Here is a 27,230-nt window from a genome sequence, read left to right on the forward strand (position 1 = left end):
CGTGTAATTACTTTTATTGTTAATAGTATTGTCGTCGTTGTTGTTGCTGCTGATGATGTTGTTGTTGTATTCCTAACGCCAGACAAGCCTTGATAAAGGCGAGCGAGAGAACCACCCTCGCTTCAAGTTCAAGTTTATATTTAGCACACATATAATTTATATATTTGTATTTGCTTTTTCCTTTTCCTATAATTTGGACAGTAATTACAAGTTCTTATACTATTTCTCCTTCATTCATTTATTTCTTTTCAGTATCGCAATATTTAATGGTTTAATAAAGGTCGAAGAAAAAAGAAATCAAAATCATCGGAGAAGTGATTTGATTTGTGTGGTGACGGTTCTTTGTAATATTCAGCAGTACTCTTTGTTAAGTAGAAAAAGAAAAAATACAAAATTTATAAAACACAGAAGCGGCAAACATGGAATCGAATACGGAAGGAAATCTCTTAGAGATAATGGATTTAGCACGTACACTGAGACAAGAACAGCTATTCATACAACAGGAGCAGGCAACATTTGCCCAGCTGACAGAGGCATTGTCAGAGAATTCAACATCGATAACAAAGGTGAGTGAGCTATCACGTCTTTTATTTTTTTCTATAATTGCATTGTTGTGATATTTTTTAATTTTGTTGTTTTTCTACCATTTACAGTTGGCTTACATATGTGCCCAACAAAGACGAAATCTAAACGATTTAATTGTTTCACGTCCAGACTTGGGACCATCATTGTGTTGTCGGCGTGCCAATAACTATGAAAAATCCAATTTTGTTGATTCCAAGAAAGTTTTAAATTATGAAGTGAGTACATACATATATATTTGTCTGGTTGAGATGCATAACTTACATTTTTTTGCACATTCTTTTCAGCATGCCATTGCCTATGAAGAATTATTTAATTATCTCTACAAATCGCCATATATTTTGGCTGTATCCCTGGCAACGGGCGATAGTATTGGTGAAATATCACCACATCACATGAATTCCGTAATACAAACGATAAGTACAGGACTTTTTGGTAATGCCATCAATACAAAAGATGTCGAAATGACATTGAAATTATTGCGTGAACTCATTGAAATACAAATTGTAACCAGTGATAATCCACGTCGGTTGCTGAGAGCAAATGCTTCATCATTTTCCCGCCTCTATCATCGTTTAAATGAATCGATGTTTTCAGCGAAAATATTCCTGACAGCTGCCCTGTTTCAGCCCATAATGAGTGTATTAACTGAAACGGATACCATTTTGGATGTTGATCCGCAAAAAGTTATACAGCGTTTTAGTAGCAAGGAGAGAATAAGGAGGTGAGTATTTTGATATTTTAATTTTTATTTGTATTTTATATTACTATTCTCAGGCCACCATAACTGTTATATTTTATTTATACAACTTTTTGAAGCTGATATGACTGATATTTTTCTATATAAAAATATATATTTTCTATAGAAAAAATTCTCAGGCCAGATATTTGTTCAATAGAAAAAATTCACAGCCCACCAGGACTGATATTTTTTCTATAGACCAGGACTGTTATTTTTTCTACAGAAAAAAAATCACAGGATTAAGATTTTTTCTATAGAAAAAATTCTCAGGCCACCAGAACTCATATTTTTTGATATACAAAAAAAAACTCTCAGGCCAGCAGGACACATAACAACAGGACCTAATTTTTTCTAAATAAAAAAAATTCTCAGGCCACTAGGACTTTATTAGAAAAAAATCCCCTGCACTTATTTTTAGATATAGAAACAGGACTTATTTTTTTTTAATATAGAAGAAATTCTTAGGCCACCAGGACTGATATTTTTTCCTATAGAGTCATATTTAACTCATATTTAAAAAATTCTCAGGCCCCCTGGACTAATATTTTTTTTTTAGAAAAAGTTTTCAGGCAATCAGGACTGATATTTTCTATTTAGAAAAAATATTATGTGATACTGGTCTGGTATTTTCTATATAAAAAAAATTCTCTCACAACCAGGACAGATATTTTCTATATGGAAAAAAAATCAAGGCCACCGGACATATTTCTTCTATATATAAAAATTATCAGGCCATAGAAAAAAATCTCAGACCACCATGACATCAAGACTTATATAGAACAATTTCTCAGAAGACCAGGACTTATATTTTTTCCTACAGAAAAAAATGCTCTGGCCACCTGGACTGATATTTTTTCTAGGCCACCAGGACTTATTTCTTCTATATAGAAAAAATTATCAGGCCATAGAAAAAAATCACAGACCACGTTGACATCAGGAATGATATATAATAAATTCTCAGAAGACCAGGGCTTATATTTTTCCTACAGAAAAAAAAATTCTCTGGCCACCTGAACTGACATTTTTTTCTATAGGAAAAATTCTCAGGTCACCAGAACTAATATGTTTTCTATAGAAAAGATTCTCAGGTTCTGTCATATTTTCAGTTTCTGAGGATTTCTTTTTTCTTAAAAATTACAGGACAATTTTTTCCAGTTCTTTTTTTTCCTAAAAAGTCCTTAATGACTGAGTATTACTTCTTTCTACAGAAAAAATATCTCCCTGTGGTACATGAAGATAATCTATTTTTTCTTCTTTCAGATTTGGTCCCGAAGATTCTGCCGCATATGCCGAAAACATCGATAAATTTCATACAGAGACAATACAAAAATTACACAACTTAGCGAAGACCTTTATTGATAGTTTACTATATAATTGGTCACTGTTCCCCTCCACCCTGCGATGGCTAGTACAAACAATGTGTCATCAGCTGAAACAATCTCACCATTTTTCCGAAAAGATAATGAATGAAATTATCACCGATATGGTTTTTACACATTTCATATGTCCGGCAATAGTTAGTCCCGATGTAATGGGTATTATCGATGCACCGATATCCGAGCAAGTTCGTTTTAATCTTATGCAAATTGGTCAAATTGTACAAATGTTGGCGTTGACCAAACATGATGACATCGATGCCCGTTATGCCGAAGTATATGGACAATTTGAATCGAATCAAGTGACACGATTGATTGATTTACTTTTGGTCACTCAAACGGGGGAGGATGTTGTCGCCATATTGGCACAACAAAGTGATTTCGACCGTACCCAGCTAATGGCCACCCAGAGGGATTTAAATTATTTCATCGATTTCTTTCGAATACTAACCGCATCGGATGAGTATGATATACCAGATGAGGATAAGGACAAGTTGAAGAAAATCTTAAAACAATTACCGGAAAGTAGTGTCCATCAAAATGGTAGTTCAGAGGCATTACAACAACCGGCGGCAGGCAATGATTCTTCACCAGCCAAGGAGAAATCAAAACAGTCGTTGATTAGCAAGGCAACCAAAAGTAAATTGGCTAAGACTATGAGTTTTAGTCATAATGGCAATAGCGAAGCTAATTTATCTTCGTCGTCGGGGAATGCCTTGATGGTAAATGGTCATCACATTAATGGCAATGGTGTGGGAGATAATCCCTCATCTAATCACAACTCTAATCATTCATCGCCAACAAGATCTATAGCACCAGAGGTGGATAATGAACCAATATTGATATTCAATCTCTATAATTGTAGTGGTGAGCAAAAACTACAGCCGTTGTCGGAAGAGGAAGTGTTGAAGATGAATAGCATTGGTCAGGATAATAGCGATTTGGTAGATACGGAAAACTATCAACAAGAATCCACTGTCGATAAATCATCGGTGGTAAATGGTTTCGATGGTATTGATGGCATGTCGGATGTCCTAAGGCCTTTGCATAATAAAACACCCAGATTTTCATTATCACATGATGATGCCTCCATTGGTAATTCAGATAACCTGGAGGCTGTTAGTGAGGTACCCTCCAATCATTCTGTGACTAGTTCCTTGGAGCTGGAAGAGAATGCAGAAAATGATAATCTCTCAGATATGGTATCGGCCAATGTGTCGGGTCGGGGTACACCAAACATCAGTGGCCGTGATACACCCTCTTCAATGGTAATCGATGGCGAATCACTTAACAATGCCTTACCCACCCCACAAATGCAAAAACTGATATCAAAAGCTCGTTCGGATATTGAAGATAAATTTTGTAAATTTGAAATTAAGAAATTTGAAGGAGATGAAACAGTGTCGATTATATCAGACACCTGGTCCACAGATGTATTGGCCAGTGATTCGGAGGCCGTAGATGCCAGTGAACGGGAAAGAGAGAGGAATTTCTCTACACCGCTGATACCAGCAGCAGTCATTTTGCCAGGCGATAATAATTTTGATGTTCGTGCAGGATATTTAGATGCTTCCGATCAGAGGTCGGAGTCTAATTGGAGTACTGATGTGCTCGCTTCAGATTCGGAGAAATTAAATGAGGTGGATACAGATGATAATGCCAGCATAACGGCCAGGTCGGACACCTCATTGATTAGTATGCGTTCGGAGAGGGAAAGAAATCAGCTGGCTGCGGCCATATCATCGGCCCCCTCCAATCGCCATCATGGACGTCCATCGCTGTCGGAACAATTCTTCTCCGGCATGGGTGGCGGCAATCGGGGTAATCGGAATTCGTCGAGACCCTCAATAGCTGCACAAAATGTTGCAGCTGCCAAACCACCCTCCACCGGAAGTGTTGATGATGTGAACTTGAGCGGCGGCAGCAGTGGTGGCAATGCCAGCGATCGTTCCCAAGAAGATTCAGCATTTTACGATGCCATCAATTCGTATGACGACAATTCAAATCCCATAACGAATAATGCCTCGCAACATCATTATCGGGATGGTTCATCGTTGGCCCGCAGTTCGGTGAGAACCACAAATCAACATGGCGCGGCGGAAGATAGTTTCCAACAAAACTATAAAAGTATTGCCAATGATGGTGGTGACAAGGATTCTTTTCTAACACCCAGTACATCGACAGCTGCTGCAAATGCTCATCGAAATCGTATGCGTCGGCAAACCTCGGCAGAGAGTAGTATTTCAAATCAAAGCTTGAGTTTGGAGGAACAAGGAGCGGCAGCGACAGCCAAATTACCATCGCCATTTGCATCAACGTCGTCGAGGAAAAAACGTAATACAAGTAATGAATCGAAGGATCTAATAGATTTTTCAGATTTTTGTGATGATAAAGATCTAACACCACCTTCGATAGCTCCGCCAGAACCACCAACTTTACAAGATCTTTCCGATGATCTTGTAGAACGACGTCAAAGTAATACGCTGCAACGAACGGCAGGAGATGATGGGCGACGTAATGGCATAATGGCCTTGAAAGGTGGTCGTGAATCCACCGAACGGGGTTCCAATTCTTCGACACATTTACGGCGTCATCAGTCTCTGAATTATGAAAATCATGAAATTGTACTCAGCACAGTGCCCTCTCGAGTATCAGCAATGCCAAATTTATCACCGCAAAGTGATAAACCACAAACCCAGCAGCAGCAGTCTCAGTCCGACGAATTATTACTATTGTGCAATAAGACTTCAGATTTACAAATCCAGGACAATAATAATGACAACGATTCAACAATGGATAATTCTCTGGAGGCTGCACGCAACACACCAACAAATAATATGGCACCCGGGGGAATAATGACACAATCTGCCACCAGTAAACCCACAAAATCAACTGGAGCCATACCGAAAAGTATAAGTTTTGATGCATCGGCGGATAAGGCATCAACATCATCATCTGCTGCAGCAGGAGGAGGAGGGGTGCCAGGCACAAATGGCATGGCCTCTAGACATCATAGATCAGCATCAACACGTTTACCCGATTCGTCTTTGTTGCGTACCAATGGCTTAAATTTGGCAGCATCGTCATCCAATTCAGCGGGTATTTTCAATAAATTAAAACAGGGCATTTTCAAACATCGTCGTGGCCACAAGTCCCGCCACACAGCGAGCGGAAATGTTGATGAAATTACACAATGTCCGCGTAGTGTTTCATTTTCGAATAGTGCAGCAGAGGTTTCGTTGGATCTCTTAGGTGCCAATTTACCCAGTACAAGTGCCGCTGCAGCAGCAGCAGCCGCCGTTGCTGCAGGATCTACGCAGGATCGTAATGGAGGTTATTATGATATGAGTGAAGATATTTTAGCAAAATATCGTCGTAAAGTTAGTACATCAAGCGAGGCCACAAATTCATCGATTGGTAATGGTGCCAGTGCAGCGGGTGCAGTTGGCGGTTCGACCATTGAGGAGTCGAGTAAAGAAATTTTAAGGTATGTAAAGGGTGTATGAAGTAGATACACCAAAAACGAAAGAACAAATTATATAATTTCCATAAGAGACCTAAACCACTTAAGTCCATTTGATTGTACGATTTCTCATTCGATTTTTCCGAAAATTTTATGGAAAAAAATTTGCTAATCGATTTTTATAAAAATGATGACTCAATCCAAATATTTGCAATTTTTGTTTCGTGTTTAATTTCATTTTGTTTTTATTTACAGCAATAATCAACATCCATCCATGCATGATAAGACCCTAACATTCAATATTATCAAGAAGAAGATACGAACTGTATTGTCTAAGACTGATTTACATTCTGGAGATTTCCGACATACAACGGTAAGCACAACAACACTTAATATTTTTTTATTAATTAATAAATTAATTCATTTTTTCCCTTTTTAGCATGCCAACATTTCACCCCTGTTAACATATCTTCAAATACAGCTAGCCCAAGCTATAAATTTACAAAATTTCCAACAAATTTCCTATGTATCGGAAGCGATACGTTGTATATCCACGCTGGATGTTGCCCAGCATACCCAACTAATGCAAGAACTACAAAATGATATACAAAAGCGTCAAAGTTATTTACAATATTTAATGCGTTATCGACAAAATCTCCTCATGATTATGGAAAATATCGATCAATTCGAATCTAGATTAAGAAGTGAAAGTACCACATGTAATCGTTATCTAATGGCATTGTGTATGCGTTTATTCTTTGAAAAGAAACAAGATAGTTTTGTAACATTCCAAGAAGAATTTGCCCGTCTAACGGTTTCAGATGATAAAATCGAATTAATTGAAGAATATCTTGATGGCCTCGTAGAAGAATTATTGGCACCGGGTGGCATTTTGAATGGTATGCCTGAATGGCAAGCGATTGAGGCACGTCTGGCATTGGAGCGTATTCTATTGCAGAGTATCTATCAACAGGTTATGTTTCCCAATGAGGATGCTGATTTGTCAAGAGATACGTAAGTAGAGAAAATTGTATTTCTTCGGATTTCGTTGATGTTATTTTTTTTTTTTAATTTTTAATATTTTTCAGTGTTTTATCGGAGCATATACGCAAATTACAAAATATTATAACACCATCCCATCCAGCTTTGTGTATACCCCAAATTTATTTATCCGAAGCCCCATGGAGTTTTGCCCAGCAACAATTGTCATTTATATCGGCCTATAAAACACCTCGCGAAAAGCTACAATGTGTTGTAAGGTATGTATTTTGAATTATTTTAGTACATAGAAAGCATATATATAGGCGAGAGGAAAGGAAACTATTAATTGAGACTTTATGGAATAATGGAATTTTTAAAGTCGATGTGGTAGACAGTATTTGTAGGCGGGCTGGAGGTAGTCTTTATATGAGTGTGGAATGTAGTCGTTATAAACAGGCTGCAGGGAAATTTTATATACGAGCTAAAGGGAGTCTGTATAGACGAGGCATTCTTTATATGAGTGTAGCATGGAGCTTTTAAACACGGCCTTAAGATAGTCTTTATAAGTGTCTTTTATACACCTTAAGGTATATTTTTAGATGACCTTATGGGAGACTTATAGACGACGTGAATGGAGTGTTGAAAGACGAGCTGAAGGGTGTCATAGAAGAACTAAAGAAGAGTGTTTTCATAGACGAGCTGACCAAAGGAGATATAGACGAACAGAAGAAGGAAGTCTATGGACGGGCTGCAGAGAGTATTTATAGGCGAGCTGTAGGGAGTGTTTATAGAGGAGCTTAATTGGTATTTATCGACGAACTGAAGGCATTATTTATGGACAACGAGCTGAAAGGCGTCATCATAGACGAGCTGAAGAGGGGAGTCTTTATGGACGAGCTGGAGGGAGTCTTTATAGAAGAGTGGAAGGAGATGTAAGGAGATTTTTAGACGAACTGAATGAAGACTTTTAGACGACGTGAATGGGGTATTTGAAGACGAGCTGAAGGGAGTCAGGTTGTCTTTATAGACGAGCTGACCAAGGGAGATTTTATGAACTAGCTGCAGGGAATATTTATAGACGAGCTGAAGGGATTATTTATAGAGGAACTTAATTGGTATTTATCGGCGAGCTGAAGAAAGTCTTTATGGACGAGCGGAAGAGAGTTTTTATAGACGTGAAGGGAGTCTTAAAAGTGAGCGGAAAGGCGTCATCATAGACGAGGTGAAGAAAGGAGTCTTTATGGACAAGCTAAAGGGAGTATTTATAGACGAGCTGCAGGGAGTATTTATAGAAGAGCTTAATTGGTATTTATCCGTACGGTGAAGGCAGTATTTATGGACGAGCGGAATTGAGTCTTTATAGACTAGTGGGAGTGAGTCTTTATAGACGAGTGGGAGTGAGTCTTTATTGATGAGTGGAAGTGAGTCTTTATAGACGAAGCTGAAGAAATGCTCATTATAGACGAGTGGCAGTAAGTCTTTATAGACAAGTGAGAGTGAGCCTTTATAGACGAGTGGTAGTGAGTCTTTATGGATGAGTGGGAGTGAGTCTTTATAGACGAGTAGGAGTGAGTCTTTATAGACGAGTGAAAGGTAGTATTTATGAGTCTTTATAAAGGGACTAGCTGGTGGAGTGCGGAAGGAAGTATTCATAGACGAATGGGAGTGAGTCTTTATATATGAGTGAAAGGGAGTCCTTATAGATGAGCTGAAGAAGGGAGTCATTAAAGACTTGTGGGAGTGTGTCTTTATAGACGAGTGGTAGTGAGTCTTTTTTGATGAGTGGGGAGAGTGTTTATAGACGAGTGGGAGTGAGTCTTTAAAGAAGAAGGGATCATTATAGACGAGCGGCAATGAGTGTTTATAGACGAGTGGCAGTGAGTCTTTGTTGATTAGTGTGAGTGAGTCTCTATAGACTAGTGAGAGTGAGTCTTTATAGACGAGTGGGAGTGTGTCTTTATAGACAAGTGGGAGTGAGTCTTTATAGACGAGTGATAGTGAGACTTTATTGATGAATGGGAGTGATCCTTTATAGACGAGTGAAAGGTAGTATTTTTCAGTCTTTGTAGCTAGATGAAGAATGGAGGTTAATATACGAAGGGAGTCGTTTATATGGGCTGAAGAAGTGAGACTTTTTGACGAGTTAAAATTATATTCCATAGACGAACTGTAGGAAATGTTTTAAAATGGACTAAAGAGGCGATACTATATAGACGAGTGGGGGTGTCTTTATAAACGATTGAAAGTGTTTAGAGACCAGTGAAAGGTAGTCTTTATAAAAAAAACTGATAGAATTCTTTATAGAGGAGGTGGAGGGAATCTTTATACACGAGTTGAAGCGGGTCTTTATAGACGAGCTGTAGGGAGAGTATTTATAGGCGAGACGAAAGAAGTCTTTATAGACTAGTGGAAGAGAGTATTTCTAGACCAGATGAAGTGTGTTTTTACAGACGAGTGGTCTTTGTTGTCATTACGATTTATTTTTTCGTCAGTCGTAAGATAAACGTGTTTTTATTATTATTTTCAACAGATGTATATCGAGTATAATGAGCTTACTGCACATGTCCAGTGGTCGAGTACCAGCTGCCGATGATATTTTACCCGTACTCATTTATGTTGTTATTATGGTGAGTTTCTTTCATACCGTTTACCATTCTATTTAATTTTTTCTCTTCTCTCTCCAACCCCTAGGCCAATCCACCTTATCTATTATCAACGGTCGAATATATCACTTGTTTTATTGGTGAAAAATTGAATGGTGAAGAACTATTTCATTGGACCTTGTTTGGTTCGGTGGTGAAATTTATAAAGACCATGGATTATTTGGAACAATAAATCCGAACAGAAAATAAGAGTTGTGAATTATTTTTTTCTTTACCTATTTATTATTGTTTTATATATATTTTCCCCAATATTTTTTTCTTCATGGATGGTGTAAATCTAAAAAAAAATATATTTACATAGACATTTATATTTTTCTATTAGTTTATAATATATAGAAAAAAATTGTTATGATGTTTGTATGATATTTAAAAAAAAAGAACATATATTATTATCTTTATTATTATATTTTTGTTATTAAAAATTATATCATAATTTTTAAGCTATATATTATATATACTTTTAAGTAATTATTTATTATAACTGTAATTATAAAAAACAAATTTAGTATCCAGCCAAAATCAATCAAACAACCAACCAATATATACGGAAGCAATAGCTATGCAATGAATGAATGAATGTTGTTCCCTTTATGACCTCTCAAACCCCCCGCCCAATGTGTTTTTCATTATTTTAAAAAAATACTTTTTGCATGTCTAAATGTTAGCACACCTCTACTTTGTTTTTCATTCTATAATAATAATACTGTATAATGACGATCACTTTAATTCTTTAAATAATGATATTATTATATTCAAACAGTTTCTATATATGTATAACTAAACTACATTAATTCTCCACCTCCTCTCCTCCCCCTACCCAAACATTATATATATCCCAGTTTATTGAATAAAATTTAAATATTTTTCGATATTTATTAATACGAACAAGTCGTAATTACGAATACTAGACATATATATACATTATAATATAACAATATAACATAAAAAAACCCCAAAAACAACAATAAACAATGTTTATGATACATGAAGTATTAAAAAACCCCATTTATGAATTTTTTATTCTCATATCGCTTATTTGATGCAAGACATGACATGAATAAAATATATATATATACATTATAATATAACAATATAACATAAAAAAACCCCAAAAACAACAATAAACAATGTTTATGATACATGAAGTATTAAAAAAAAACATTTATGATTTTTTTATTCTCATATCGTTCATTTGCTGCAAGATCGACATGAATAAAAAAATGTGATTTTGCAGAACTGAAGGTAGTCTTTATCGACGAGCTGACGAAGGGAAACTTTATAAAAGAGCTGAAGAAGGGAGTCTTCATAGACGAGCTGACGAAGGGAAACTTTATAAAAGTGCTGAAGAAGGAGCCTTTACAGACGAGCTGAAGGGAGTATTTATAGACGAGCTGAAGAAGGGAGTCTTTATAGACGAGCTGAAGAAGGGAGTCTTTATAGACGAGCTGAAGAAGGGAGTCTTTATAGACGAGCTGAAGAAGGGAGTCTTTATAGACGAGCTGAAGAAGGGAGTCTTTATAGAGGAGCTGAAAAAGGGAGTCTTTATAGACGAGCTGAAGAAGGGAGTGTTTATAGACGAATTTAATTTGTATCTATCGACTAGTTGAAGGCAGTATTTATGGACGAGCAGAAGAGAGTTTTTAGGGAGTATTTAAATACCAGCTATATATGTATTGTCAAATATGCCAGAATAACTTGAGAATTCCCTCTAAACATTTATGCAAATTTCATTAAAATTGGTTAAGTATTTCCTGAGTTATTAGAATTTAAATTCGACCATACTTCGAAATATACCTCATCTATTCGGTGCTGGGCTCCTATTACCTAAAAATGTAAAACCACACAACAATTGGTAAGTCATACACTGACCAAACTGAAACCGTTTTTGAAAGTGGAACAAAACACGAAATGTGTGTAAGCTTTTCAAAATGACGTTGCCAAAACGATAATAGCTAAAAAATCACCCTATATGAGACTAAAAATATGAATTGCCATTGTGTAATAAAACTTCAGAATTTCCTCTAACCATTTTTGCAAATTTTATAAAAATCGGTTCGGTAGTTGCTGAGTTATCTGTATTTCAATTTAACAATGCTTCGAAATGTACTTTCTTTTTGGTGCTGGGCGCCTATTACCTGAAAATGAAAATCTCTCTAAAAATCAGTCTTTTAAAAACGGCAAAATGTTTTTTTTTTGTCATAATGTCTGTAAATGTATACATACATACTTGTGGTATACATACATACAATTTCTCGTTGCTTTTTGTATGTATGTAGGTGGAATTGTTGTTTGTGATTTATGCACATATGTATTGTACAACATATTTACTGACACATACATACACATCAGCTGCGTATGCATGTGAAGCAAAAATCGCTTTTTTAAAAGATCGATTTTTGTGGGGGTTTTCATTTTTAGGTAATAGGCGCCCAGCACCGAACAGAAAGTATATTTCGAAGTATGGTAGAATTCAAATGCGAATAACTCAGGAAATACTTAACCGATTTTTATAAAATTTGCAGCAATGGTTAGAGGGAATTCTGAAGTTTTCACACATATTTAAAATCTAAGTTAGAACGGCACGAAAAGTACAAAAAAGTACTAAATATGCTACCATTTATATTTGGCGAACCGGTAGAGCTACAACTCAGAAATTTGGAATGAGGGTCAGTAATGGAGTGCAAGATATATGTACCAAAGGGTTTTTGGGAATTCGAACAATAACTGTCCAGAGAAGTCTAAAATAAATAAATAAAATAAATGTAGTACAATTTAAATTTGGTAGGTGGAATTGTTTCTGATTTATGCACATACGTATTGTAAAACATATTTACTAACACATACATACACATCAGCTGCGTATGCATGGGAAGCAAAAATGGCTTTTTTAAAAGATCGATTTTTGTGGGGTTTTTCATTTTTAGGTAATAGGCGCCCAGCACCGAAGAGGTAGTAGATTTCGGAGCATGGATGTATTCAAATGCTAATAATTCAGGAAATACTTAACCGATTTTTATAAATTTTGCAGCAATGGTTAGAGGGAATTCCGAAGTTTTCTCAAATAACTAAAATCTTATGATATTAAAAGAGTAAAGTAGTCAGTGAGTCACTTAACGATTCATCAACGCCCAGATCGAACGGTTGAAGCTAGAATCTTGAAATTTGGGTTTGATGATGAAATTTGGGTTCCGATGATGTCAGATATGGCTGGGTTTTTGTAAATTCATACTAGAACGGTACGAAATGTACTACAATGGACTAAATATGCTACAATTTGTATTTGGCGGACCGGTAGAGCTATAACTCTTAAATTTAGATTGAGGGTCATTGATGGAGTTTAGGATAGATGTAATGAAGGTTTTTTTTAGGAAACTCGAACTATAAGTACACAGAAAGTACCAAAATAGACAAAATTTGATACAATTTCGTAGGTGAGCGGATAAAGCTAAAAACTTGAAATTTTGATTGCGAATCAAGATTGGAAGACTTAAGTAGATGGTTCTGGATGTGCGTAGTCATATATACAGAATGTACTATACAGTACTTGGTACAAATTTTAATTTGGAATAACGGATGGAGCTGCAATCCTGAAACGAGGTCGACGAATGATTCCTTTTGGGAATATAAATAGTATCACTTTCTGTGTCGATTTATGCATGTCCGTCCGACTGTTAATGTTAAATTGTAAACAAAGTACATGTCGCATTTATAATCCGATTTGGACAGCTAAGGACGAACCCTATTGAAATTGGAATATGGATCTTAACCAAGGGTACTTACGGAAGCAGACGAGGCAGATATTGGATCAGAGAAAATTTCTCCGGAAGACCTATGGACCGATCAGGGTCGATAGTGAATATCGTCGTCGAATGAACCATGAGCTATACCATTTATACTCGGACATCGACATAGTTACACGAAGCGAGCTGCAGTGACTACGTTGGCCTGGCCATCTTGTGAGAATGGATGAAGATGCCCCAGCATATAAAAGCATATAAAAGCAAGCCATGGAAAGATGAAGTGAAGATATCTCGGAAAATGGTCTTTCAAATTGGATGAGATGCGCACAAGACCGACGCGGCTGGAAATCTTATAGTTCGAATTTCCAAAACACCTTTGGTACATTTATCCCACAAAAAATCGGTTCAGATTTAGATATAGCCCCCATATATATGTTCGTCCGATTTTAGGTAAATGATGCACCAAACTCCCAATATTTGTCCGATTGAGATAACATTTTGCACAGCGTACTGAATTACGTCCGGTTTGATGTCTGTGAAGATTTGTTGAAACCGGTCCAGATTTAGATATATATAGTTTCGTTCGATTTTATGTAAATGGCGCACCAAACTCCCAATATTGGTCCGATTGGGACAAAATTTTGCACAGAAATCGGTTCAGATTTAGATATAGCTTCCATATATAGTTTCGTCCGATTTTATGTAAATGGTGCACCAAACTCCCAATATGGGTCCGATTGAGACAACATTTTGCACAGAGTATTGAATTAGGTCTAAATTGATATATTCCAAGTTTTCTTTAAATCGGTTCAAATTTAGATATAGCTCCCATATATAGTTCCGGCCGATTTTATGTAAATGGAGCACCATACAGTCAATGTTTTCCGATTGAAACAAAATTTTGCATACCGTATTAGAGTTAATACAGGTTGACATCCGTGAAGTTTTTTTGGAATCGCTTCATATTTAGATATATCTCCCATATATAGTTTCGTCCGATTTTATGTAAAGATCTTATACATATTTTGTTCGATGATTGATATTAATGTTTTCATATATTTTAGATTGGTATGTGTATGGGTGGTTTTAATTTAGTTCAAATATCTGTATACGCAGTTAATTTCGCCCGATCCTATTTTAATGGTGCTCCTAAGATGCTATGTCTATTATATATAAAGGATATTGTACATATGACCATCTTTTGTATGTATCCAAAGTGGTGAAGGGTATCAACGCCCAGATCGAACGGTTGAAGCTAGAATCTTGAAATTTGGGTTTGATGATGAAATTTGGGTTCCGATGATGTCAGATATGGCTGGGTTTTTGTAAATTCATACTAGAACGGTACGAAATGTACTACAATGGACTAAATATACTACAATTTGTATTTGGCGAACCGGTAGAGCTATAACTCTTAAATTTTGATTGAGGGTCATTGATGGAGTGTAGGATAGATGTAATAAAGTTTTTTTTGGAAACTCGAACTACAAGTACCCAGAAAGTACTAAAATAGACAAAATTTGATACAATTTCGCAGGTGAGCGAATAGAGCTAAAAACTTGAAATTTTGATTGCGAATCAAGATTGGAAGACTTAAGTAGATGGTTCTGGATGTGCGTAGTCATATATACAGAATGTACTATACAGTACTTGGTACAAATTTTAATTTGGAATAACGGATGGAGCTGCAATCCTGAAACGAGGTCGACGAATGATTCCTTTTGGGAATATAAATAGTATCACTTTCTGTGTCGATTTATGCATGTCCGTCCGACTGTTGATGTTAAATTGTAAACAAAGTACATGTCGCATTTATAATCCGATTTGGACAGCTAAGGACGAACCCTATTGAAATTGGAATATGGATCTTAACCAAGGGTACTTACGGAAGCAGACGAGGCAGATATTGGATCAGAGAAAATTTCTCCGGAAGACCTATGGACCGATCAGGGTCGATAGTGAATATCGTCGTCGAATGAACCATGAGCTATACCATTTATACTCGGACATCGACATAGTTACACGAAGCGAGCTGCAGTGACTACGTTGGCCTGGCCATCTTGTGAGAATGGATGAAGATGCCCCAGCATATAAAAGCATATAAAAGCAAGCCATGGAAAGATGAAGTGAAGATATCTCGGAAAATGGTCTTTCAAATTGGATGAGATGCGCACAAGACCGACGCGGCGGATTATGGACAATCAGAAGCCAGCTATGTAAATTATAGTTCAAATTTCCAAAAAACACCTTTGGTACATTTATTCAACAGAAAATCGGTTCAGATTTAGATATAGCTCCCATATATATGTTCGGCCGATTTTAGGTAAATGATGCACCAAACTCCCAATATTTGTCCGATTGAGATAACATTTTGCACAGCGTACTGAATTACGTCCGGTTTGATGTCTGTGAAGATTTGTTGAAACCGGTCCAGATTTAGATATATATAGTTTCGTTCGATTTTATGTAAATGGCGCACCAAACTCCCAATATTGGTCCGATTGGGACAAAATTTTGTACAGAAATCGGTTCAGATTTAGATATAGCTCCCATATATAGTTTCGTCCAATTTTATGTAAATGGTGCACCAAACTCCCAACATTGGTCCGATTGAGACAAAATTTTGCACAGAGTATTGAATTAGGTCTAGATTGATATATTCCAAGTTTTCTTTAAATCGGTTCAAATTTAGATATAGCTCCCATATATAGTTCCGGCCGATTTTATGTTAATGGAGCACCATACAGTCCGATTGAGACAAAATTTTGCATACCGTATTAGAGTTAATACAGGTTGACATCCGTGAAGTTTTTTTGGAATCACTTCATATTTAGATATATCTCCCATATATAGTTTCGTCCGATTTTATGTAAAGATGTTATACATATTTTGTTCGATGATTGATATTAATGTTTTCATATATTTCAGATTGGTATGTGTATGGGTGGTTTTAATTTAGTTCAAATATCTGTATACGCAATTAATTTCGCCCGATCCTATTTTAATAATGCTCCTAAGATGCTATGTCTATTATATATAAAGGATATTGTACATATGACCATCTTTTGTATGTATCCAAAGTGGTGAAGGGTATAATATACCGTCCGACTTTTGAACTTTCCTTACTGGTTTTATATAAAATGTAGTATAGACATTTTATTTAATTGCCTTCTTAAATTTCCTTCGGTAATATTTTCGGGTATAAAACTTATTTGCTGGTTATAGGAAATTGGACTACGCTTTCATGTGACACTACATTTGTAGAGATACCATCATCTGCTTAAAAGTTATACGCTTCGAAAGTGGGACTTGAAATACTGATGTGCCTGATTTGAATCATGCCCCTCAATAGATGGCGCTGACGACGCGTTCTTAAAAGTTGCATACATCATTTATTCTTGCCATAGTAAAATGCTACCATATTTAGTTTGGCACATTTTGTGCCGTTCAAATACCAAAAATACCCAGTCTTATGTGACACCTTCGGCATAAAGAGTGACACTAATCCTAGTGACCCTAGCTTCAGCCGTTCTGCCGGGGGGTTGATGAGTAGTTAACTCAGTCAATCACATTACTTTTTTATTAATATATTTATATAAAAACATTTTTCTTAACTTTAAAATATGATGTTTTATTTCAGGTCAATATATTTTTTCCACTCCAGCGTTTGCATAATCCAAGAGGTTCTGCCCCAATATATGAAGATGCCAACTAAACTTCTGAACTTCTACGGACAAGTTCAATCACCTACATACATGGCAAAAACATATATTATCCCTGAAGATTCTGCTCGTGTAAACATTTTATGCTCCATTTATGAGGTTTAGCCAGATTGTAGTGTTTATATACTGAACGACCTGTAAATATAATAGAATTAATCTATGTGTTTATATAGTATAAAATCCTATTATCACGTTTATATGCAACGATTGTTCGTCTATACATTGATGTTCTTCTTGACGTTAATTATTAAATTCAGTTTTAAGACAGTCAAAGAGAGGGCGACATTTATAAAATTTATCATATTTTGCATCATTTTTGTTAAGTTGTTTGCTGTTGTCATTGAAATGCAAACACTCTTTGATTCGCTCAAATCGGCTACGTGGTAAAGATTCTCTTATATTAGTGGCGTGGACTAATGGACTAAGACCACGCCATTTTTACTTGTGATAATTTTAAAATGCCTAAAAATAGCAGAATTGATTTTATGGTCAACACATTTAATTTCCCGGTGTTTAACAACTCCGTGTTTTTGAAGGTCGAATAAATTAGTTTTGATGTGTAATATGGGATAAGATATCTCTATTAAAAAAGTATGTGAAGTATTCATAAGGACTTTTTATTAATTCCACCGACATTTCTTCCACAGATTTCCAGGTGGAGTCTGGCTTCCGATATGGTACTTATTTTTGACTTCACGTAGTTTATGTCATTTCGTGTTTCATCCGTGTCAACATCAATATTTCGTTGTACATTTAACTCTGGGTTTTCTTCTTCAGCCAGAAAATTATCTTCCAGGGCTTTATCCTCCTCTTTACCACTTTCATCATCCGTTGAATCATCCCAATGAAACTGCATTACCTGCTGTATATCAGCAGCCGATAGTCCTTTTCATTGCGCCTTCATCACTAGCAAAAAATTGTATTCCCACAATGGCCCGAAGTTCTCAGCTCTCAAGCAACATTTAATTTTAAAAGTAACACAACTTTACTTAAACTTGTTTTTTCCAAAATTATTTTCTGTGGTATATTTTTAATGGGTAAAGATGTTTTCTAAACAAACACTAAGTTGATTTACTTATTTTGTTTAATTTTATAATTAATTTTATTACACCACTAATATTTTCAGAGCACGTGAATTAACATTTCTTCAAAAGTTCCCGTTATTTCTCAATGCTTTCTTTTGTCACTTATTCTTAAAACATTAACCCATTAACCTACACTTAATCTGAATAAATATACACACAGGCAACATTGTGCCACAAGGGGTTAATTAAAAAATTGCAATATCTCAATAAGCCCAATCAAAATAATTCAGTGCGGAATTTCTTTATTTTCCCGCGCGGAATTAAAAGGAGAAAGTAGAAAAAATAGGCATCATATGAAAGTTCGATTTGTGTTTTTCCTCTCAAAACATCTCACAAACAAAATCGAAGGGAGATACAAATGTAAGTATGGTTTTTCTAATATAAATCTATAAAGGGAGCAAAGAGTCTCATAATCGGCTTTGGAAAAAAAAAACGGAAAATTTTCGATGGGACCACCAAATAAGGGCATCGCCGAATGGAAAAACGTTTAGTACTAAATTTATCACATACATTTAAGTAAAATAATCCATTCACTCTTCAAAATTACTTAAAATAGTTTTGGGCTGACAAAAAAAAAATATGTAAAGCAAAAAGCTGCACAGAATTTAAAATACAAAACAGGAACTTTTTGGCACTTTTATCCACTTAGGACAAAGGTGAGCTTTGAAAACAGTCACCACCGAACTAAATGTTGATTGTGCCATACAAACATCAGAATCCTTTCCAACGCCACTTTATATCCATCTTCAGCAAAAAAAAACGTAACGCGGCACTCAATATGGTAATGGTTTGAATTCCAGACTTGTTTTTCCTTGTAGGAGTATGTTGCGCCAAAATTTCCGACAAGTATTGGAATGCTGGTTTGCTTACCCGGTAGTATTTTTTTTGAATCTGTTGGGAAATACATATGAGATGTTTCAATTATTTATAACATTTATGCACTTACAATGATTTTTGCAATTCAAGAGGATTGAAACTATTTCGCAATTGCCTTCTTGACAATTTTGTAGAAGTTCTTTGTTGCTCTCTGGAAGTAGCAAAGATTCACAGGTGATTTAAGAGATGCCATATTACAAAAATTTTACTCATATATTTTCTACGATTGAAGAATTTTTCTCTCGAGAGCAATGCTTTCCGTAGGAATAGTATTTCTCCCACATTTTGGTGATTGGGCTGAATATAGCTCCATGGTCATAGCAAAGTTTTCCAATCTGAGTATCTATAATTTGGGGTTTCATTTTCCAAAATACTAACAGGCAATTTATGGTGATAGTCACCACAAAAATATCATTTTATGTTTCTTTGGCATTTCAATTTCCCAGTGGCAAAAAAAATTATAAAATATTCAGTAAATTTTTCATTTTGAACATTAACCAATTATTTAAACTCGCAGCTGCAGCTTGATTAAACTATGTCATAACAATAGTCAATCGGAATATCAAAGAATATGACTCCATTGAGGCGTTATCTAAAATTATACATGACATATTTTCTACAACGCCATTTAAAGAAAGAAAAAAAATTATTGTATTTCAAATATTTTTACAATAAAAAAAAATTCCCTATAACATTGAATAATTGTAAATTATGGTTACAAAATAAAAAAACTTTAATTTAACGATGTTGTCTGTCAACGTGCTGCACTGGCTGAATATGTTATCCACTTTATATTTCTTATCTAAATCACTTGGACGTACAGTTCGTAAATCTATCAATTAATTAATTGGTTGATTGGGTTCCACATTGTGTTGTTATGAAAACATATTGCAAATGAATTCAATTTTAATTAGTTTTGACGAATCGCAAACAATTGAAAAACTAAATAATTGCAATCCATCAGAGAGAATAAAATTTTAATTTCGCTTTCATATCGAGTCGTAGCTTAGAAGAAAGTCAATGTGACATCAACTTGCATCATGCATCCAAACCGAATCGATTAAAGTAATTACCTCTCGTTGATGTTATTCACATTTCGCACGCGGCGGAAAGTTATTCGAAATTAACTATTCGAAGATAATTAACCAATTAAATGATTATAAATTGTTCAAATTAAAATATATATAAATGGGATAGTAAATATTTGTCTTGTTCATAATTTGCTAATCAATTTCGAGATAGCCAAGTAGTCATGATTTACAGTAGGTAATTTTTTCAATTGCCGTAATTCAGTAGTTAATTATTGAGTGTGATGAAGGGAATGGCAAATAAAATGTGCCTTAATGTAAATCACGAGTTAATAAGATAATAAAAATGGGTTATATTTGAAATGCTTAAAATTATAGGTTACACATTCTTAAAATTAACCTATTATACAGACCAACTGGTATGGTCTCTATACAGACCAATTGGTCTTTATAAAGAACTTTGGTCTCTATCCAGACCAATTGGTCTTTATAAAGACCTTTGGTCTCTATACAGACCAATTGGTCTTTATACGGACCAATTGGTCTTTATGCAGATCAATTGGTCTCTATATATAAAGACCTTTGGTCTCTATACAGACCAATTGGTCTTTATAAAGTCTTTTGGTCTCTATACAGACCAATTGATCTTTATAAAGACCTTTGGTCTTTATACAGACCAATTGGTCTCTATACAGACCAATTGGTCTCTATACAGACCAATTGGTCTCTATACAGACCAATTGGTCTCTATACAGACCAATTGGTCTTTATAAAGACCTTTGGACTCTATACAGACCAATTGGTCTTTATGAAGACCTTTGGTCTCTCTATAGAGGAAAACGTATATTCAGAAAAAAGAAGAAAGAACCAGAAAACCATGAGCGTGAGCAAATCGAGATGTACAGGAGTCAGAATGAAGTCCGGAAATTTTACCAAAGAGTAAAACACCAAATCGAAGGCTTTGGTGCAGGCACATCCTCATTTAGAGATGAAGAAGGAAACCTGGTGACAGTTACAGACAGCGTGCTGAAGATCTGGAAGGATAATTTTGAAAAACATCTGGTATCAAATAGTAACGGTGAAGAGGATACCCCAGAACCAACATTCCACCTATTCAACGACTATAAAGCCGCATTCGACAGTAGACTCGAACCAACTGTGGAACTTGTGAACTACAGCTTCGAGGTAGTCAGAGATTTTGGTACCGCCATAAATAAAACTAATGACATCAGTTTTGAAATTCGTAGTAGGATAGTGTTGGTCAACAGATGCTACTATGGCTGAGCAAGCAACTCAAAAGCCAGACTAAACTCACACTCTACAAGACGCTGATACCACCCGTGCTGTTATATGGATCTGAAGCATGGGTACTGGCGCAAGCAGATGTGACAGCTCTAGGAGTGTTTGAGAGAAATTTTCTCTGAACGATCTATGGGCCGATCTGTGTTGGCGGTGAATATCGCCGTCGAATGAACCATGAGACCAAACTGATGGTATCAACGCGCAAGACGTCCAGTCGACTCGGACCAACTGTGGAACTTGAGAACTACAGCTTCGAGGTAGTTAAAGATTTTATATACCTTGGTACCGCCATAAATAAAACTAATGACATCAGTTTTGAAATTCGGTCTGAGCAAGCATCTTAAGAGCCAGACCAATCTCACACTCCACAAAACGGACAAGATGGACAGATCAAGTGGAATACAAAATATCCGAAAATGGTCTTTCAAATTGGAAAAACTGCTCAAAATACCGACGCACCTGGAAATCTTTTTCAAGCTCGGCTTATGGAACGAAAGTTCTGTAACAATTGGTCTTTATACAAACCAATTGGTCCTTATTAAGACCTCTGGTCTCTATAAAAACAGCTTGACAATAAAAAATTATTTAACCTGCAAATTAAATTTGTAATCAAAATTCACTACTTCTCCCTCCCGCTTCAAGTTAGAAAGAAAAAACTTTCCACTCAAAGAAATTTGTTATGTTATAACCTTTCATTAGACTACAACACATATGAAAGGGTATCACCACATTATCGCACCATCATAATCTTCTCTTCCATCAACATAGTCATCTCCATTTGTTATCTTCAAAATAATGGCCATTGTCGCACGTCTAACTACTCAAGTAGCAAACTAAGAGATATTCCCTGCTGATTATTTACTTAAGTACAACAACGACAACAATAGCCTAATCTGGCGTCATGATTCAATGGTTGGTTGGATGAATGGACGCTTTTCATCCATAAAAATAAATATTTTACACGTTAATGTTAATTTGATTGTTCAGTTGTGGCAATCCGGCAGGCAAATTGTGTGATGACGGAAATGGAAGTGGAATGCATAGAAGGTCTACTATTCTCCGACAAAATATGGGCAATAGAATATTTGTTGAAAAATAGAAGTGTTGTTGATATTTATTTATCGCATATTTTTTTGCGACATTAATGATTGGGTACATTCAGACACCAAGGGAATTCCTCTACAGATAAGTAACCCGCCATCCAGCCGGCCAGCCAACAAAACTCGACACACAGGCTATAATATTGTTCAGCAGTTTTTTTATCGTTAAAATTATCACGGTAATTATAACTGTCCGAATGACTCAGTGACAAACGAACATAAACAAACACACACACAGAAGCGATAATAATGTAATATTATTATTATTATTAACACACATCGATTTATATAATATTTTTTTTTTGCGCGCAAAATTCGAAATTTTTTTCTGGTTAGGTGAAGTGAAAGAAAGCACATGTTTTGTTGGCAGCAGGTGTATGCCAATATATTTTGCAAGGGGTGTCCCGGAATAATTGTTATACTTTTTGTTATACGTATCCCGATACGTTTCATTCATTCAAATTACCTGAACCAGACGTTAAGGTCTTGACTGAACCTTGAGATAAGATATTCATTAGACCATAAGGCTTACACGAGGCGGTTGGTTGTATTGAGAGAACATTTGGAGAGTTACAATTATATTTCGAAATGTTCTCTTTCACTTCATACTTCCATCTAATTCGTGATCTTCCCTTTCTGTGTTTTTAACATGTGTTCATAACAGAGAGGGAAGTTTCCAATACACTTACCTTTTTCTGTTTATACCGCGCTTTTTGTGCTAGGCTAAGAACTGTACGAACTGCCCTCGTATATGCGATGGGAAGGAGAATTATTCCTCTATAGTTGACACATATAGTCTTGACTCATTTTTTATGCACGGAAATACAGGATGCTGAGGTTGCAATCATTGGGCATGCATTCATCTAGCAAAATTGTACAAATCAGATGGTGCATGCTCCTGACCAGCATCTGACCACGAGTCATGAATAATTCGGCTGGTAGCCCGTCGGTACCAGCTGCTGTATTATTCTTCAGCCGATTAATTGCTATTCTGGCCTGGTCTTGGCTAGTTATACACTCTATACCGTCATCTGTCATTTTCAGCAAAATTTTGACCATTTTGTGAGGGAGGAGACGCACGATATTCACCATCTTCGAACTAGATTTTAGTTTGGATAAGAACGGCCACTCAAACAGACGGACGGACTTTTGTGAATCGATTCCAAATTTTCTGAAACTGATTAGATCGAATGAAACATGGGGGCCTAAAACCAATATTTAGATGAGACACATTTTATATACCCTCATTGGTTCATAAGGCTGAGAGTATAAACATAGGAACCATTATCCATTGTCTGGATCTGACTGCTCTGTATCCAAATTCATGAAGGTTAGAAGCTGTACATAGCATTCATATGGAATTGTTCTACTGCCTATGAATGCTATTTAGAATCGCCTGATAAGCTTGCTGAGCTATAGATTATCCTATATATCCATAAAGCACCGACAAAAACATTTTTGAAAAGTCATTGTCCCGGCACGGAAATCCAACATCATCCGTATTAAAAACTAGTAAGGAAAGTAGTAAAGTCGGACTGCGCCGACTATATTATACCCTTCACCACTTCGGGTATATTATACATATGTATTCTTACAATTGCCTGCCAATGTTCCCTAGAAGGAACATACTCAAGCCTTTCTGCAACCTATGCTAAATTTAATTTCATTCGGGCAGATTTAGAGTCGTCTGCGTACCATGGGACAAATTTATGGAAAACGAATTATAGCAAAATTGATACACGCTATTCGGTACGTCGCACTGTTAAACTTTTAATCTCAATCAAATACCCTTTCGAAATACATATGGAAGCTATGGCTACATCTGCACCAATTTCAACAGAACGCAATAACGTCATTCAAGTCTCAATTTGATAGTTGTGCCAAATTTCGAGTTAATCGGACAAACATTAGGAGTTTGGTGCATCATTTATGTAAAATCGAACAAAAATATATAGGGGTGCTATATCTAAATCTAAACCGATTTACACGAATTTGCCAAATTTTCGTGCAATTCGAAGGATATATAGATACTCTGGTGCACTATTTACATAAAATCGGACGGAAAAATATATGGGAGCAATATCTAAATCTGAACCGATTTCCACGTATCTTAACACACATCACTCTAGTCTCAATTCAGTACGCTGAGCCAAATTTCGTGCAAATCGAAAGATATTTAGGGACTTTAGTGCACCATTTACATTAAATCGGACGAAAAAAATATATGGGAGCTATATTTAAATCTGAACAATTTTTCCCAATTTCAATAGGGTTCGTCCTTGGGCCAAATAAATGAGCTGAGTTAAATTTCATCCAATTCGAATCAAAAATGCGACCTGTACTTTGTTTACAATTTAACATTGGCAGACGGACGGACATACATAAATCGTCTTAAAAAGTGATTCTATGATTATTCTGAAAAGGAACCATGTGTCTATCTCGTTTCCTTTTCCCTGTTACAAACATATGCACAAATACATAATGCCCTGTACCACAGTGTGGTGAAAGGTATAAAAACTAGTATATATCAATTGGGGTTTATAAAGAACTGTGATGCTTATACAGATCAAGTGGTCTTTATAATGACCTGTTGTGTCTATACAGACCAATTGGTCTTTATAAGGACCTGTGATTTATAAAAACATGATGTAGAGTACAACGATGTGTGAAGGTACCAGTAATAATGGAATGATATATAATTATAAGGTATTCCCTGCATATGAGATTCCCATAACCTATAGATGCCTTAAAAATTGTGTATTTTAATCTGATGATCAATTTTTAACTAACTACTTACCCACAAAACAATTTACAAATAAATTTCAATTATAAACTTTTAGGATTGAATATATTCTTTTCATATATATAGATAATTTCGATTTTTATTTTCATTTTTTATAGCATTTGTTTTAATATTTTTTTTCGATTGAATTTAGTTTTTCTTTTTAGTTTTAGAAATATATAATTCTTTTTATATTTACACATTTGAACTTTATATTATTTTATATGCAATGTAAATTTGCTATTTTTATATATGTTTATACTATTATTATTTATACATTAAAAAACGGATTAAACGAATGTCTTTGAATTGTAAAATAGATACCAATTAAATATAAAAAAAGTTGTAACAAAAAAGAAAATTAAAAGACCAGCCCTATAATAAGAATAAAAAAATTGATATTTGTTTTTATAAAAGTTTCTTTTGTTTAAGTTTGTGATTTTTTTCTTTTGTTTTAAGTTTGTAATTTTCCAGCAGAGAAAAAGAGAAAATTACAAATACTGTTTAGAATTAATAATTACAGTACATAGTTTTTTTTTATAATTATTCTTATCACACAGCACATATTTATTTACGTTTTTTTTATTATTTTAAATTTAAGTTTAGAAAAAAAAGTAATTTTGAACAAAATAATAAAAAAAGAAAACTCAAAAATGGCAAATATTAACAAACAAACAAAAAAATAGTTAGACATATTTAGAAACTTGTCTACTTTTCAAAGTCACTAACATAGTGATTGTTTACAACTATACACAAAAGTATTGAATGTTTTCGATCACATTATCCAATATAACAAAGCAATATTATATCATTATTATTATTAATAATAGAAAATTAAAATTATAATGGTATTTTTTTAATTAAGTATTTAGATGTAGATTTTAGAAAATTAAAATTAAATGATTTTAAGGTTAATTAATTGAAAAAGCCCAAAGAAATTCAATATTTGTTCGTTGGAAATATTATGACTTATTTTTTATATATATAGCGCCTATATTTAAGTGAGCTTATTTTGATGTCAATATGTAACGGTTTTTATTTATTTATTTGAAATATATGAGCACTTAGTATATAATCTAATAAAAAAAAAAATAAAAACCAAATATTATATTTTAATATATGTCTGGTATATATTTTAATAAAAAATAAATGTCATTGGTATATAATTCAAAATGTCGAGATTCCTTGTATATATAAACAAGTAGAAAAATCGGACATTCCATTCGCCTGATATGGGATTCATAAATATTGAAAATGTTGGCCATTTGGGAGATACCAGAAGGAGTGGACCATTTTCGGGCTTGATGTTGGCTTGGTAAAGATAATAGTTTGTGCAAAGTTTGGTTCAAATCGGATCGTTTGCATGTTAATAACATGCAAACGGACTAATTAGTTTTTAGCACAATTTTGACCATATATCTATCTAAATCTGAACCGATTTTCACGAAACTTAGCACACATCACTCTATTCTTAATACAGTACGTTATGTAAAATTTCATCTAAATCTGAACCGATTTTCACGAAACTTTGTACACATCATTCTAGATATAATATAGTACGTTATGCCAAATTTCGCGCAAATCGAAATATATATAGGTACTTTGGCGCACCATTTACATTAAATCGGTCGAAATATATATGGATTCGTCCTTGGGACAAATAGATTAACTGTGCCAAAGGGGTGTCTACCCTAAAAAGCTGGAAGATTGGAATTTGAATCAAGTTTAACATTGAGGAAGACGCATTAGATGTGTGGACTTATAGGCTCAATTTTCAGACATGAACAG

The 27,230-nt window shown here is 35.0% G+C and overlaps 1 protein-coding gene across 1 annotated transcript; it reads left to right on the top strand.

The window, feature by feature from the left end:
• The first annotated feature begins 404 nt into the window (after positions 1 to 404).
• LOC133337479 (receptor-mediated endocytosis protein 6 homolog) lies at positions 405 to 9,987 on the top strand. The gene is made up of 9 exons (XM_061545702.1): positions 405 to 566; positions 654 to 800; positions 870 to 1,306; positions 2,585 to 6,187; positions 6,419 to 6,536; positions 6,603 to 7,177; positions 7,252 to 7,422; positions 9,675 to 9,771; positions 9,836 to 9,987. The coding sequence occupies exons 1-9, from the start codon at positions 420 to 422 to the stop codon at positions 9,977 to 9,979; spliced, it is 5,439 nt and encodes a 1,812-aa protein (XP_061401686.1). The 5' UTR covers positions 405 to 419; the 3' UTR covers positions 9,980 to 9,987.
• Positions 9,988 to 27,230: the final 17,243 nt, after the last annotated feature.

This window comes from Musca vetustissima, unplaced genomic scaffold (assembly GCF_032173495.1).
Source record: "Musca vetustissima isolate MV318-11 ecotype Yass unplaced genomic scaffold, APGP_CSIRO_Mvet_v1 utg3853, whole genome shotgun sequence".
In the NCBI taxonomy this organism is placed as follows: Eukaryota; Metazoa; Arthropoda; class Insecta; order Diptera; family Muscidae; genus Musca; species Musca vetustissima.